Below are 16,947 nucleotides of genomic sequence, written 5' to 3' on the forward strand. Positions count from 1 at the left end.
AAAATTCAGGACACAGACTCACAGGACAGATAATACTGCCAGTCAATCAATCAAAATAAATAAATGTATATTGTGCAGATATTTCCAAATGAAATTAAGGAGTACATCGGGTGGAAACATTGGATTGCTTGATGGCAATGGGCTGAAACGATCCCCAAGGGCACTTCTTGGCACACCGTGTTGGAACGAGCCTGCGGTTAAATGTGCTCGAAGAGACCGCCACCTGGAGGGGATGGGGGGTATTTTTCATGATGGCATCCAATTTTGCCACTGTCCTCTATTCTTCAACAGCTTCCAGTATGTCCAGGGTTCACCCTGTGGTGGAGCAGCTTTCCTGATAAGTTTGTGCATCTTTTGAGCTCAGGTTGCTTCTGCAGGAGACTGCAATATAGAACACCACACTGGCCACTAAGGACTGGTAGAACATTCCCAGCAGCTTGCTGAACACATCTAAAGACCTGATTCTCCTCATGAAGTCCAGTCTGTTCTGGCCCTTCTTGTACAGCACCACCATGTTGTCAGACCAGTCCAGTTTGTTGTTTATGTGAACCCCCAGGTCCTTGTAGCTGTGTACCATTTCCATATCCTCCTGCTGAATGGCCACTCATCTCAGAGGCTCCTTGGATCGCCGGTAGTCCACCACCAGCCCTTTTGTCTTGCAGATGTTGAGTTGCAGGCTGTTGCCCCTGCAGCACAAGATAAAATCCTCAACGCTGACTCATCTAAATTATTAATGCAGCCTATGATGGGTGAGTCATCTGAAACTTTCTGTAGATGGCAGGTGCTGGTTTTATGCTGGAAGGGTAAACAGGAAGAGAGACAGGACAGTTCCCCGTGGTCCTCCAGTATTACGCACCTCCATTTCTGACACACAGTCTCTCTGTTCGTCAGATCAATTCAGCACTAGACTGAAAGATGGTTTGTTACAAGATATCTGGACTGACAGCAACAGAATGGACCTTTTAATCAAGAATTAACCAAAGACCTTCATTAAGCCGAGGCAAGCAACCAGAAATTCAACCAATCAAAAACACCGTAAAAGGCTTTGAGTGCAAAGGAGGGTGATGCCGGCTTAATATAGAACAATAACAATCAAGTATCAGTCAGTCAGTCATTATCCAACCCTCTATATCCTAACATAGGGTCATGAGGATCTGCTGGAGCCAATCCCAGCCAGCACAGGGCACAAGGCAGGAACAAACCCTGGGCAGGGCGCCAGCCCACCGCAGGGCGCACACACACACACTAGGGACATTTTAGGATCACCAATGCACCTAACCTGCATGTCTTTGGACCGTGGGAGGAAACCCACGCAGTCACGGGGAGAACATGCAAACTCCACGCAGGGAGGACCCGGGAAGTGAACCCAGGTCTCCTTTATGTGAGGCAGCAGAGCTACCACTGCGCCACCATGCCCACCCTATCAAATACCATATTCATCATAGAGTATACTACAAAGTCAGGATTAAGTCAATAATTGTCGACACTTTTGGGATCATTTTGTTTTGGGGACGTTGTACAACTTTCCCTGTGCACATGTGGGACCATGAATGTGTCTGTGGTCACAGTGGTAAAGTTTCAACCTTGATCTTGATTCTATTGTTGTTTTCTAGGAGTGAGCAGGGCCACTCTGCTCTCCATTTGCACCAATAAATGCAAGGAGCAACAATCCAGTTTTCACAGGCTTGAGCCTTTCTGCACAATATGGAGGCAGAGATTAACCACAGCGGAGTGTTTACAAATGGAGCAGGAAGTTCAGAAAGGTTCAGACAAGTGTTGAGAATGAAGAAGGAGCGGGACATCCCATCCATATCCACTACCGACAACATCATGGAGCAAGTCTGTATAATGATTCTGACAAACCAATGGGGATTGGAACAATTTCATGCTGATTTGTGCATTTTATTGTGTGTATTCCTTTGCTCTTTATATTTCATACAGTTGTGTGATCTGCCACTGTCTTCCTGATTCCATTTACTACATGAACTTAACTGAGCCATGATCATGTGATGTGGTGGGTGTGGTCAAATGAATCAAGTTGTGCTATTGGGTAAAGATAAACCCTAATAAAAATCCAGCCAAAAACACTAACATTTTTATTATACCTAACTAGCTGTGTAAGCCTGTGCTGAAAAAACCCGGGCACCTAGAAACTATTGAAATCATCAGAAAAAAATTTGAAATGCATTGTCATTGGTTTCATTTTACGGATGTGCTCGTCCCCCTTGCCTATCAGCGGTTAAGCGAGTTTTTCTCTCCTTGGAGGTTTTGTTTTACCAATGTGCTTGCCTCGCTTGTGCATTAGCGGCTAAGGAAGTTTGTCTTTCCTCGGTGGTTTCATTTGGCGACAGAGTCGCTTTCTTTCAGCCTCATGCTGTAGCCTCGTACTTCTTTCTTCTGTTTAACTTGGGGCCGCCTTGATGGCTCTCTGAGCTTCATGCTGTAGTCTCGCACTTCCAGGCCGGACAGACAGACACACACACTTCCACACGTAGACATTTATATATAAGACTATTGTTAGAATAATTAATTGAGGTAATTATATTTAACAAAGCTGATTGTTATTTTAGAATAATTAACAAACTAAGAAATTATTAACAAGTAAGCCTAGAAACAATTAACTAAGTCACCAAATAAAAGATTTTTTTATTTTATTCTGTAAACAACTGCAACAGAAAAGGCATCAAAATAGCCTGACATCAGTAAAGTGGCTTGTCCACTAGGTGGCACCAATACATCAAAGAACCACTGTCATGTCACTGAAAGCTAACAGGAAGAAGCCTTTACATCTTGCTCTGGGGATGTCTTCCAAAGCATCAGTGGAGATTCTTCCAGCATTAGGGGCTGCAATCTCAAGACCTCCAGCCTCCAGGTGATTGGAGCCTTGGAAAATCCCAGAATATCTCTTTGTGCACTCACTCCCTAACTTTCATGTAAAGAATCCAGCAACAAGTGCTGCTTATTAACACAGAGAGAGAGACACAGAGAAGTCAAAGAGAGAGTGTGTTAGAGGCACACTGCTGACACCTTGGGGTAAGGATGATATTTTTTCATGTAGAGTACTTACTTTACTTTTCTTTGTCCTTAGTGGCACATTACACTTGCACATGATGTTTCCATTGCTTTTGGGTTTTTTTCTGCTGTCCTCAATGCAGTCCTCCAGGTGAATCTGGCAGTCTTTAGCTTCTCCTCCATAGTGCACCTCCATGTTTTTCTTAGCACTCCTCGCTTTGTTTTGTCAGTGTTCTGCTACCTTTACTGGGAATCTGGAAGGTATGTGACACACACACACATGTCCTAGCCACCTCCATTACCATTTCTTAAGGATGATTGCAATGCTTTCCAATTGGTGATATTGTGGAGCCTTGCAATGGATTTTGTGGCTGGCGAGTGCATTTTCATGAGTTTTGTTAATGAAACTCGAGAGTCTGTTTGTGTCCTGCTGGGTGCTGGAGCCATACAGGAAGACTTAAAGAATATTGCTTTGATAAATTCTTAGGTTGGTGTTTCCTGAGGAGCTGGATAATTACCAGAGAGATCAAAGCTTGGTAAAGTATGATTCCGAGACGTATCTTAAAGTCTTCTTCAGCTCCAACTTGATACCCAGGTAACAGAACTGTTTGACATTCTCTGTTTCTTGGTTCTTAATAGTAAATGTTTTTTACTTTTGGTTTTTTTTTTTGGTAGTGTTAATATTGAGTCCAATAGGCTTCTTGAGATGATCTGATTTGTTTTTCAGACATGTGAGTGATCAGAACAAGGGCATCTGCGAAGACAAGTGGGGTAAATACTGTCCATGTGTTGTTGAATAGTTGTCATTCTCATTACCCAGTCAATCATCTAAAGCATGGTGTCCAGGGTTTCTGGTGTATTGGGCTGACAGGTGTCATGCATGCTCATCAGAGGGTCACATTTGGGACTCATTAGAGGTAAGCACTCCCACTTCAGGACATGAGGGGGGATTGCGGCTCACAGCATTGTCTGTTTGTCCACCTACAGCTCTGAGTAGATGCCCAATGAGATAAACTGACTCCACCCCTTCCTGTTTAGGGACTATAAAGTGAAGATGTTCCAGGAAGGAGGCATATCATTTTGGGAAAGAGAAGACCATCAGGTGGAGCTCCTACCAAAAGTCACTCCTGCTCTACAGAGCTGTACTCCACTTATTCTGGAAGCACTTCTGGATATTTCTGCTTTTGTGCCACTGTGCACTTGTTTATTTTGCCTGACAACTTAGTGATAATTAGGGACAAACATGCTGGTGCCCCAATATTTCATTTTTTGAAGACAGACCTAATTTGCAAGGGGGACTGAGGGCCAAACATTAGGTGAGGAATCATTTACTATATTGGTTGTATCTATCCATCCATACACATGTCATAGTTGATTATTAAAATGTTATCAACCTGTAAAGGAACAGTGATGGATACCTTATGTTTTTTATTTAGTAAAACGCTCTGAGCAAGGTGAATAACGAATCATTAGATCAACAGAAAAGTAAGACAAATTACTGGTGGTGTGAATACCTAGGGGGCTGCCATTCTAAGATGTATTGTACGGCTTTGGAGAAAACCAGGAGATGGAAGATACCGTGAAAGGGCAACGGAACAAAGCAGTCAGGCGACAAGTGAGTAGTTCAAAAAACAAAAGAGACAAACAAAAGCCAGAAAAGGGTGCAAAACCAGAACAAAAAAAATAAAGTTCATTTCCTGGCTTAAATCAATTCAATCAAATCAAAGTTATTTGTCACATACAATTATAAATATAGTACAATATGTAGTGAAATGCTTACCTAATGAAGTTCAAGACTTTGCATTAAACAAAATATAAAAGGACAATCTTTTTCTTGTTTTTTAAACATTTTGTCGATATAATTATTAATCACGGTTTTGGTTTCTTTCCTACATATACAGGTAAAATTCCATTACATCGAATATCTTTACAACAAAATTCTAATTACAATGAAGTATTTTTATGGTCCCATGTGACACGAGTCTATAGAAATCTTGTTACTACGAAGTACATTCAGCAGATACTTTCATTACAATGAAGTGATCTTGAAATGCCTGAATGAATCGTCCACAGAGCAGTTAATTTTGTGGTCGCAGCTCAGTTGTGCACAATGATCCCAAAACAGAAACATTGTAAAAAAATTTCTTTCTTTGAACTTTGCTCGTATTGTTTTTTTGCTGTTTTTGTTTTCGGTGGTTTTCAGTGATAATTTTTACTTATTGCTCGTCAACATTTGAAAAACATTCATTGGAATTTAACTCATTGTCACCCTCCTATAGAGACGGCAGACACGAAAAAACGATAACAGTTCATATTAAAAAAAAAACTTTACATTTTTGCAGCTCTTGATTGCGGCAAAATGAAGAAAAGACGGTGCCTGTGAATTCGGAATTTCGCCGTCAACACTGTGAACTTTCTTGAAAGACCGAGCAAAAAAAGAAGAAAAATCTCGGGTTGCACACTATGCAAACTGCTGCATTTGAAGACGTTGCAAAAGCCATTTTTATGTGGTTAAGTGATGCTCGTTCAAGAAACATTCCTATTAATGTGAAACTCATTCAAGAAAAGGTGAGGTTTGTAAACTCTCTTGGGACCTCCCATAACTGGACAACATGCCGAAGAGCATCCCGAAGTGCGATCACCGCGTTTGTGGAAGACTGTTTATTCATTGCCGGAGCAACAGCAGGCTCACAAGCTCTAATGAGGCTCTTCACCAAAGCAAACAGAAAAGATCTCGATGGATGATGCAAGGAACATTGTAAATGCAGGGAACAGGATTACTTGGCCACGACCCTGCCTGACTGCTGTGTCTGTGTATAAGAGAGTGGCATATCACCTACAATAAATAAACGTGCTGTTCCTGTTTCAAGCTGAATAAAGCTGGTTTTGCTAAAGTACTGAGACTCAGCCTCGTGTTTTGGGGTGTAAGACCGGGTCTTATAGCATGACCCCGATCTTTTAGGAATCGCTTCTGTGGTGCCTCACTGCACCGCTGTGAGCCTGCTCTGCCCTGCCCCGGCAACATACAGACAATCTTACACAGACACGGCAATCACACTTTGGGACACACTTCGGTGTGTCGCCCCATTGGTGGTGGTGGGCGGGGGTATGTGGTGGGATCCCAAAAGAGTTCAGAAACCTCACAATATGAAGAAGAAGAAAAGGATGATTCGGCTTCTGATTGATAACTGTGCTGCTCACAACATGCTTTGTGTTGAATTCCCCTCACCCAGTTGCACAGCAGTGCTTCAGCCATTGGATTTGGGCATCACTCGCACCCTGAAAGTGTAAGGAAATGCTGAGAAAAATTCTCGTCAGCATAACTTGTAGACAGGAGAAAATTAAAATTAATGCGAAAGAAGTTATTGAAATGATTGCAGACGCCTAAAGAAAGCATTATAGCAACAAAAACAAAATCTCATTACAACAAAATATTTTTTAGGTTCATGGAAGTTCGTTGTAATGGAATTTTACCTGTATTTCATTAATTAATATTTTTGTTTAAATTAGTTAATAGTAAATATTTTGCTTAATGTTATGTCTTTTCCTTACATTTACACTTTAAATATTTGTTCTTTATATTGTGTGCCCTACTAGCTCCTTATTGAACCTAAGGGGGTGGGCCCCCTGACTTTAGCGATAAAAGCAAAATTATTGAAGATGAGATGGTATTTACTGTGGTGTGAAATTTTGTATACAGGTTGATAAATATTTTGTATGTCTTTATTTGTAACTTAGGTAAAGCCATGTAATGTTAGTGTTATATCATAGATAAGAACAGTAATAGTTTGATTTTTAACTAACCACCCACCCCCCTTTAGGACTGGGTCAGGTTAGTGATGAATTTTATGACAGGGTCTGGGGAAAAGTGTCTAAACCAGTCTGGCAAGTGCTTCTCTGCAGGACTTTCTCAATGAACCCCCACAGGAAAGCCAGACTACCCAGCTGGCAAGCATCAGCTAAATAAATTATTTTGGGGGCAGGTGTGAAAAGTATTTTATGCCCCCATTTGGTCTGAAGTATGGCTGTTTGGGATCGGTTTGACTCAGAGGCCATTGTGTAGCATGGCGCCCTATTGGTGTAAGGATTTTGTATAAATTCAGTTGCTTTACCCCTCTTTCTCTCTCACACACCATCATGATGAAAGAGCATCTCACCTACCATGAACTGAAAAGGACAACACAATGAAGAGCACAGCTCGGCAGCCATATTGAAACAGGCATGCGGCCTGTTCTGAAGAAAGCTGACTAAAAATGAAGACTTAACTAAAGACATTTTAAGTAAATAACATATCTGTGTGCCGCCTGAAACTACACATCAGCATTCATCTTGTTGTATGGTTGCCAATATTCAAATGTACTTTTCTTATTGTTATTATTTATGAATATTATCAATAATACATTATTTAAAGTATAATTTAACTCCTTCTTTTCTTTTACTCTCTATAATTGCCTGAGGTTATAGATATAGAAGGGAATGTGGGAAGAAGTTATAAAGTACAATACCTTAGAGCAGGTGTAGGCAACGTCGGTCCTGGAGTGCCACAGTATGTGCAGGTTTTTGTTCCAACCCAGTTCCTTAACGAGAACTCAATTATTGCTGATGAAGCACATATTGCTTAAGTGACATTTTAATGCTTCATTTTAGTGGTCTCGCTTGTTAAGGTTCTCCAACCTTAATTGCTTATTTCAATCTTAAACTGCTGCATTCAGTGTTTTAATTGCTCCTTATTAGCAATAAGATGTAAAACAGGGGTAGGCAATGTCGGTCCTGGTGAGCCGCAGTGGCTACAGGTTTTCATTCCAACCCAATTGCTTAATTAGAAACCAATCACTGCCAATCTCAGACCTTATTTAATTTTATGGCTTGTTAGTCTGTGCAATGTAAGGCTTTTATATCGTAGATTTTTTTCCTTTCCAAGGATATCATCCAAATGATTTGAAGCCTACAACAGATCATTTTCAGTCTGTCACATTTTTCTATTAAGTGTTTTATTAAATCAAACCGTGCATGATGAACACACACAGATGTAATTGGAAAAAAGCTAGCTGGAGAACTGCTGGCTGCTTTGTCTTTTACATCTTATTGCTAATAAGGAGCAATTAAAACACTGAATGCAGCAGTTTAAGATTGAAATAAGCAATTAAGGTTGGAGAACCTTAACACGCGAGACCACTAAAATGAAGCATTAAAATGTCACTTAAGCAATATGTGCTTCATCAGCAATAATTGAGTTCTCGTTAAGGAACTGGGTTGGAACAAAAACCTGCACATACTGTGGCACTCCAGGACCGACGTTGCCTACCCCTGCCTTAGAGAACACACTTTCCATTAAATATGTCAACTACTGATGCACCATATTCCTGGGCATTGGAAGTGTGTTATTGTCACACTAATTTTTTTTTCTTGTGACCCAGTCTTGCCTTTCTTAGTGTCTTTGAGACCTAGTTAGAATTTGTAAATCGCTGCAGACAGTCATAGTGGAGCAATGTCTATTGAATAAACTGCCTGCAGTGACCCATCAGAAGACACTTTGCAAACGATACATAAACCTTTCCCATGAGAGATCCTCTGCGACCCAAAAAGTGGCAGCCCAAGACCCATTTTGGGTTGCGACCCATAGGATAGGCTGGAGGAATATGCGTCATACTGAGCAAGACGCTTACCTGAAACAGACGGAGAGCTTTCACTAGGCAGCCAACTTCATTTCTAAGTGAAAACACTACAGCAGTCTTTCCGCCTTCTGTGGCTTCATTCTTGCAGTTTTGTCCATCTGATTTATTCTCTTCAATTTTGGTAAAAATGCTCCGGCTTTGCTGTAAGAGTAAAAACAGATTTTATTTAATTTGGAGGAATGATCCTGTGAAGAGCAATAGGTTAAACTGAGCACCTCACACAGGGACATAATTGGCTGGGGCCTATGTCTCTTACAAGAATATGAGAACTCTAATATTCCTTTATCGTTACTGATGCATATCAGGGTTTGGTACATGTATTTAGAAATAAAATCCCAGAAAAAAATTTAAATGTATGAAGCCTACTGAGAACATTGAATGTGAAAAACAGAATGCTGTATTCTTGTCATTACCATCATCATCATCTCCACCAATCTTTCAATCACAGTTGCTCTGAGACAATCTTGCAGACTTCATAAAGTGTCTAGTGATAGTACTCATTGTCAAGCAACTCAAATAATTTATGAGTAACAGAATGACCATGACCAAAAATAGCATTAAATGAGTTTAAAAATAAATGGAATAAATTATTATATTGATTCTGTAGAACTGAAATGACATGGATTAAACAATAAAAGAAATGCAAATGTAATTATAAAATTGCCTTGTAATGCTAAGCCCACCATAGAACACATACGTCCAGACACAAACATGTCAGATTAATTTAGAGGCCACCTAACTGCACGTGTCTGGGCGATACGAGGAGATTTAGCACATAGAGGTCCAGTGGTGGAAAAATCGGGACTGGAAAGTGTACAGATAGATGAATACATACACTCACAAGCACTTCCATAAAGCTGTAAAGCAGAGGTGTCCAACTCTGGTCCTGGTGGGCTGCAGTGGCTGCAGGTTTTTATTCTAACCAACTTCTTAATTAGTAAGCCGTTTTTGCTGCTAATAACTTGTTTTGCCTTAGTTGTAATTGACGTGACTCAGACCCACTTAGTTTTTTTATTTTCCTTAATGAGCAGCCAAACAATAATGAGACACAAAACAAGCTGCCACATGACCAGCTCACCTGAAAATAAAGAAGGGTGAAGGTCTCAATCATTTTGGTCAGCTCAGGTCACCAAAACATCTTGACGACGGTCTTGGAAAAAACAGAAAATCAACAATCTGCTGTGACAGAATGAGAGCAGCAACAAGTCGTGATATTCAATAACGGCTTTAATTAACAGCAAGATGAGCTTCTCATTAAGAAACTGGTTGGAGTGAAATTGGCTGGAGTTTTACGTTCCAATTTAGCTGGTCATCTGTTGGCTCGCTTCACGTCTCATTTCTGTTTGGCTGTCATTTAATGAAGAAAGGAATCAATTCAGAGGACTGAATCCTTAAAAACAGGGCTATTAAAATGAAGGGAAAAGGAGTTAATTAGCAGTGAAAACTGGTCACTGATAAGGAAAAGGATAAAAATGAAAACTTGCAGCCACTGCGGCCCACCAGGACCACTGGAGTTGGATACCCCTGCTGTAAATGGTGCATAGATGTTTGCACACTTTCATTTTAGTTTCATTTCTACTGAACTCAAAGATGAGCCTTTTTCCTTGAGCAGTTGAAGCAGCTCGGCTAGGCCACAGCACCGATGCTCTCTGCCTGCTTTTTAATTTCTAGCTACCCTCGTCGATTACTCTGCTGACAAACTGAGGGAGAGCAACTGCTAGAAGTTATTCATAACGGCCCAGGAGATGTGCTTGGTTTTCAAGACAGAAACAAGAACAACCAGATTTCTAAATACGATCGAAAACCAAGGGGTTTACCCATTATAGGAATCAAAATGAGAATTGACAGGGGTTGTTAACAAGAGCACAACAATTCAACCAGAGCCAAAATGCTAAGGCTGAAAATTAAACAAAGACGTAGAAAACTATGAGTAGTTACCAGAAAATCAGAACCTGAACCAACATTTGTTCACAGTTCAAATCTATAATCTCAGACACAGGGCTACTAGCGCAACACTAAGTGAATCTTCATATCACAAAGACCCCCGACAGGTGGACCATAGCAACCAGACAAGGGGCCACATATATAATACCGTGCGTAGAATTCACACTAAAACACTTGCGTATGGACAACATTGGAAATGTGTATACGCACAAAAAAATCTAGATGCATAAAACTGTGCATATGCCAATTTCCACACACTTCCCCTGAGTAAATCCCAAAGTGAAATGTAATGCCCTTGTATGCGCCTACAGCCCCACCCCAACTCCTCCGATATTTGAAAATAAAAATCAATTTAAATAGACCCTTCTCTTCAGTATTTTGTTAAAAGACAATGGCAAAAGCACGTGGAAAAAAGAAGAATTTCAGCAAATGTGAAGTGGAGGCAAGGAAAAAGATATTATTTGTTGGCTTAAGCAGTGGTATAAGCAACAAAAGGAAGCTATGAAGTGATACAGCGTGGCGGAGACACCTGAAAGTTCAAGTTCAGAAAGTCGCACAGTGCCCGAAATAAAAAGAAATGGTCAGATATCAAAGGCGAGTTGCAGGAGTAACAGCCCACCGTCTATTTATTCTGTTTCAGACAATATTACAAACACAGACCCCCATGCCCAGGACGTGAATCCAGGGGTTGATGGTGCAGCTGTGCCCAACACATCTTCGGGCGCTGGCTGCACACACACCTCTGCCTCAGAAACCGCAGGGCGACCATCTGGCTGTTTGCTGACGGCCGCTGTTTTGGAGTGCCGTAAGAGATGTGGCCAATAAACTAAGGAACTTAAGGGCTGTACTATGTGATATTGACCACAAATTAAATTAATTGGTTAAAAAATAAATGCTGCCTCTGATTACGTTCTGCTAATTACATTCAAATGATTTTGTAACTCTGTCCGTTTTGGCTGATCATTTGGTGGGTCGGGGCAGATTCTCCCTACCACTTCTCTTCGGGTATGGGCAAGCCACGATTGTGTGCCACATTATATATGCAGCACTCTACACGCTTTCATAATGTGGAGCCAATGCTGAGTCCAAGCCAGGTAACAGGTCTGGATGGAGTGGAGCAGCAGTCCATTGCACACCCCTCACACCAGCCCAGTATGAAATCACCAGCCAACTCAACCTGCACACCTTTAACATCGAGAAGGAAAACCCACCCAGACACAGGGGGGGTGGAAATGACCAGAGGTTGGAGGCATGAGGGGACAGTGCTACTGACTGTATCACCATGCTGGCTCCATTAAAATTATAATTTAAGCAAAAAATAAATACCCTAATAAATTACATTTTCTCACTTTTCATCATAGCAATAACATTTCAACATTCTACCAAATCTGAGCATACCTCTGGTTTACAGGGCTCTTCACAGAGGACAGGTTCAGCACAGTTACACACATTTACAACTATAAAAAAATTAACATTACAGTAGTAAACCACATAACATAAATGCACACAAGTTTAAAAAGACATGCAACTCAAAAATGAATATGAACAAACCAGGAGCAACCTAAAGTATTGATTATCAAAAATAAATTTGACAGGGCTAGCTGACAACAGAGGGGAGGGATAGATAGATAGAGTGCATCTGGAAAGTATTCACAGCGCATCACTTTTTCCACATTTTCTTATGTTACAGCCTTATTCCAAAATGGATTAAATTCATTTTTTCCCCTCAGAATTCTACACACAACACCCCATAATGACAACATGAAAAAAGTTTGAGATTTTTGCAAATTTATTTAAAAATAAAAAAAATTGAGAAATCACATGTACATAAGTATTCACAGCCTTTGCCATGAAGCTCAAAATTGAGCTCAGATGCATCCTGTTTCCCCTGATCATCCTTGAGATGTTTCTGCAGCTTAATTGGAGTCCAGCTGTGTTAAATTCAGTTGATTGGACATGATTTGGAAAGGCACACTCCTGTCTATATAAGGTCCCACAGTTGACAGTTCATGTCAGAGCACAAACCAAGCATGAAGTCAAAGGAATTGTCTGTAGACCTCGCACAAATCTGGGGAAGGTTACAGAAAAATTTATGCTGCTTTGAAGGTCCCAATGAGCACAGTGGTCTCCATCATCCGTACGTGGAAGAAGTTCGAAACCACCCGGACTCTTCCTAGAGCTGGCCGGCCATCTAAACTGAGCAATCGGGGGAGAAGGGCCTTAGTCAGGGAGGTGACCAAGAACCCGATGGTCACTGTGTCAGAGCTCCAGAGGTCCTCTGTGGAGAGAGGAGAACCTTCCAGAAGGACAACCATCTCTGCAGCAATCCACCAATCAGGCCTGTATGGTAGAGTGGCCAGATGGAAGCCACTCCTTAGTAAAAGGCACATGGCAACCCGCCTGGAGTTTGCCAAAAGGCACCTGAAGGACTCTCAGACTATGAGAAAGAAAATTCTCTGGTCTGATGAGACAAAGATTGAACTCTTTGGTGTGAATGCCAGGCATCATGTTTGGAGGAAACCAGGCACCGCTCATCACCAGGCCAATACCATCTCTACAGTGAAGCATGGTGGTGGCAGCATCATGCTGTGGGGCTGTTTTTCAGTGGCAGGGACTGGGAGACTAGTCAGGATAAAGGGAAAGATGACTGCAGCAATGTAGAGAGACATCCTGGAAGAAAACCTTCTCCACAGCGCTCTTGACCTCAGACTGGGGCGACGGTTCATCTTTCAGTAGGACAACGACCCTAAGCACACAGCCAAGATATCAAAGGAGTGGCTTCAGGACAACTCTGTGAATGTCCTTGAGTGGCCCAGCCAGAGCCCAGACTTTAATCCGATTGAACATCTCTGGAGAGATCTTAAAACGGCTGTGCACCGACGCTTCCCATCCAACCTGATGGAGCTTGAGAGGTGCTGAAAAGAGGAAGGGACGAAACTGACCAAGGATAGGTGTGCCAAGCTTGTGGCATCATATTCAAAAAGACTTGAAGCTGTAATTGCTGCCAAAGGTGCATCGACAAAGTATTGAGCAAAGGCTGTGAATACTTACGTACATGTGACTTCTGAATTTTTTTTATTTTTAATAAATTTGCAAAAACCTCAAGTAAACTTTTTCCACGTTGTCATTATGGGGTGTTGTGTGTAGAATTCTGAGGAAAAAAATGAATTTAATCCATTTTGGAATAAGGCTGTAACATAACAAAATGTGGAAAAAGTGATGCGCTGTGAATACTTTCCGGATGCACTGTAGATAGATAGATAGATAGATAGATAGATAGATAGATAGATAGATAGATAGATAGATAGATAGATAGATAGATAGATAGATAGATAGATAGATAGATATGTGACCAGATTTTCAAAGTCCCAAACTGGGATGCAACTTACTAATCAATCAGAGTTTTCAGCTCATTATCATACATGAATTAAACCAAAGTTTTGTGGGCATTGGTATAGCTCTGTCGAGTGATGTTTTGGTCACAATATATATTTATTAAGTAGCAAACATGTTTAAAATGGGACATTTTGTTATATTTCAGTTATTAATCTGGACATACGGTCAGAAAACAGTGCTGTCCCAGAAGAAACATGGAGTCTAGGCCCCCTAAATTTATATTATCCTGTAAAACTGGAAATAGCAATCTGCAGTGGAACATTTAAAGCGGTCTGAAAATGTGTGACGAGTTAGAGGAGAGAGGTAGTGTAGAGAAGGGAGCTTAGAAGTTTATTAGTGATCAGTTGAAAATATGTGCTGAATTGGTGAGGATGAGAAGTTTTTGAGAAGAATTTATTAATTGGTTTCTTTAAACAATTATTTAAATTGTTTATGTTAAAGAAAGATCAGTGTAATTTGTAATTCTAATTGATACAGTAATTGTTTCTCATATAATACATAATTATTGAATTCAAATTGTTCTGATTTTGATATAATTTTATAGTTTTTGATACAATAATGGTATTTTAAAATAAAAAATATCTATCTATCTATCTATCTATCTATCTATCTATCATATAGTGCCTTTCAGATCTATCTATTACACACTCATCTAGTGCTTGCCTACCTATATATGAGTATGTGACTGGATTTATGCCAATTACTCTAAGTGTGTGTCTTTGTGTGTACAAACAATGATGGAATATTCACAAGAAGCCTAAGTAAAAATGTTTGTTCAGCTAGAAATATTAGAAAATGTTGATGACAAATCCATATTGTGTGTAAGGAGTTCTGGAGGCAATGGAGACTTAATAATGTTAAGTACATAAACTCTGGTTGACCTTTTTATTTTATTCTATTTTATTGTTTCACAAGTACATGATAAGGAACAGCAGACGTCTGAATGCTGTCTCCTCTTGAATGTACACAAACGATTTTCAGCCCATTAAAAAGCATGCCATACTTTTGGGTTTCTTTCCCCACACTTGCACACAATTCAAGTTCTTTTAGGAAGCCTTCCATCCCATAATACTAAAACAGAGAATCGGTACCTACTGTTTGGTTGCCCAGATGGCCGTCATCAAACATAGCCGAATCCAAGGAGTATCCTCGCCTTGCCCAGTACTTGCTGGAGAACATCATCATAGCTGGCTGCATTTTGACCACAGCAGGTAATCACACCTTTACACATTTAAATAAAATAAAAGAGAAGAGAAATGTCAAACAGCTGCTAACGTGTCCAGTGCCTCGAGCCACACTGCTTTATCCTGTGCTCCCCCTGCCCCGACTTTATATACCATCCCAGCTGATCAAGATAAGCAGAGTTTCCTCTCGCTTGAATCAGGAGGCTGCTTGACAGATAATCCCTGCCTGCTTTTTAGAAGAAAGCAATTACTGCCAATGAGAACTGAGAATGTTCCGGAAATATGTCTGGGAACTGAGGAGAGTTTATCACTAGAATGGTGAAGATTCAGAGTCTTTAGATTTAAAATACATACAGAGAATAAATTTTAAAAATTGCCACGGCTGATAGTATTTAATCATAAAAGGCCAGTCAATGAAGCCTGATGCTTTTCAAAGATGTTTCCAAGTAAAAGGTATCAGCTGGAATGACAAAAAAGGTAAGTTGCTGGCAAAATCATTCAGTTAAACGAAGGACTGATGATCACATCCGCAGACAATCATAATTTGTAAAAAAGAAATACAAAGTGAATGGAATTGAAGTGAACTATCTTTATATACGTTAATGCAAAGAATTAGGGAAATAAATGTACAGTCTTGACAGTTTAATGTAGTGAATTGACATTTATACATGTTATTAAATCCTGGCCATATATTTCATTGAATTGAGTTGTTTGTATTTATGCATTTTATTAAATCCTGGCCATATACAGTATTTGATTTCTGACAAAAATTGCTTAAAGTAAACAAAGTTTATTCAATGAGCCGAATTCATTGATCTGGTATTAGGTGGTGGAAATGTTAACTGAGTCCATTTTTCTCCTATGTGTCTTTATCAAACCAGTTGTCTCCAATGCAGCCTTATGGAGTCTTTCCTGGGATCATCTGTGCAAAGCAGATTATAAATTACAGTGTATGTCATATTTTTAATTTAAAACAAATACAATGGATGGTTTATTTACTCTTGCAACTTCAATTAAAAAAATCAAGAATATAATCATACACACATAAAGGTTGTGAATTCCACGGAATTCTCTGGATTTCCTTATTAATTGCTCAGTCATGGACACACTAATATACACAAAGAATTGGACCTCATCTTGTCAATACTGACCACAGTGTTTACAAACTCACAGTCCAGGCTTTTGAAAGTGGGTGACCCACCATGATTATGACTTGTCACGGACTGGAATTGGACATGTGATTAATTGGAGATGCCCTGTCCTATTAGAAAGATTAGTCGGCACGACTCGAGATACGTCTATACATGTGAAGAACCAATAGAAGTATCAGAGGACCTTAGAAGAATAATTGAATAGATGCATGGAAAAGAACTGAAGGTAAGTCAAACAGTCCAAAAATGGAGGAAATCCATCTGCAAACGTCATGGCAAGCATACAATGAGCAATGCCAAAAGTGAAAAAAGAAACCCAGCATACAAATAAAGGACCTGCAGGACAGAGTCTCTATTCTTGTGTTCACTAAAAGGCAATCCCTGAACAAAAAAGTTCAAAATCATTCTTTAAGCCAGCATTTCTCAACCTTTAAGTATTTGGACCCGAGTTTTCATAACAGTTTTAATTGTGCCCTCCTAACGTTTTTTTGAAAGGAGCCCACTAATACCAATTTGTTCGTTTTTAATTAATGATGTATCATAGATGCATATTTTATTAAGTTAATTTGTTTTGGTTTCAATAGA

The 16,947-nt window shown here is 40.1% G+C and overlaps 1 protein-coding gene across 1 annotated transcript in view; it reads right to left on the minus strand.

Moving 5' to 3' along the window:
• tph2 (tryptophan hydroxylase 2 (tryptophan 5-monooxygenase)) overlaps positions 1 to 15,240 on the minus strand; it is a 195,389-nt gene extending 180,149 nt beyond the window's left edge. Inside the window, exons 1-2 of the mRNA XM_028818446.2 lie at positions 15,123 to 15,240; positions 8,679 to 8,828 (exon numbers count right to left, since the gene is read on the minus strand). Of these exons, the coding sequence (XP_028674279.1) occupies positions 8,679 to 8,828; positions 15,123 to 15,224 (252 nt within the window). The 5' untranslated portion in view covers positions 15,225 to 15,240. The remainder of the gene's footprint in view (positions 1 to 8,678; positions 8,829 to 15,122) is intronic.
• Between the last annotated feature and the right edge of the window lie 1,707 nt (positions 15,241 to 16,947).

Source organism: Erpetoichthys calabaricus, chromosome 1, assembly GCF_900747795.2.
Source record: "Erpetoichthys calabaricus chromosome 1, fErpCal1.3, whole genome shotgun sequence".
Lineage (NCBI taxonomy): Eukaryota > Metazoa > Chordata > Cladistia > Polypteriformes > Polypteridae > Erpetoichthys > Erpetoichthys calabaricus.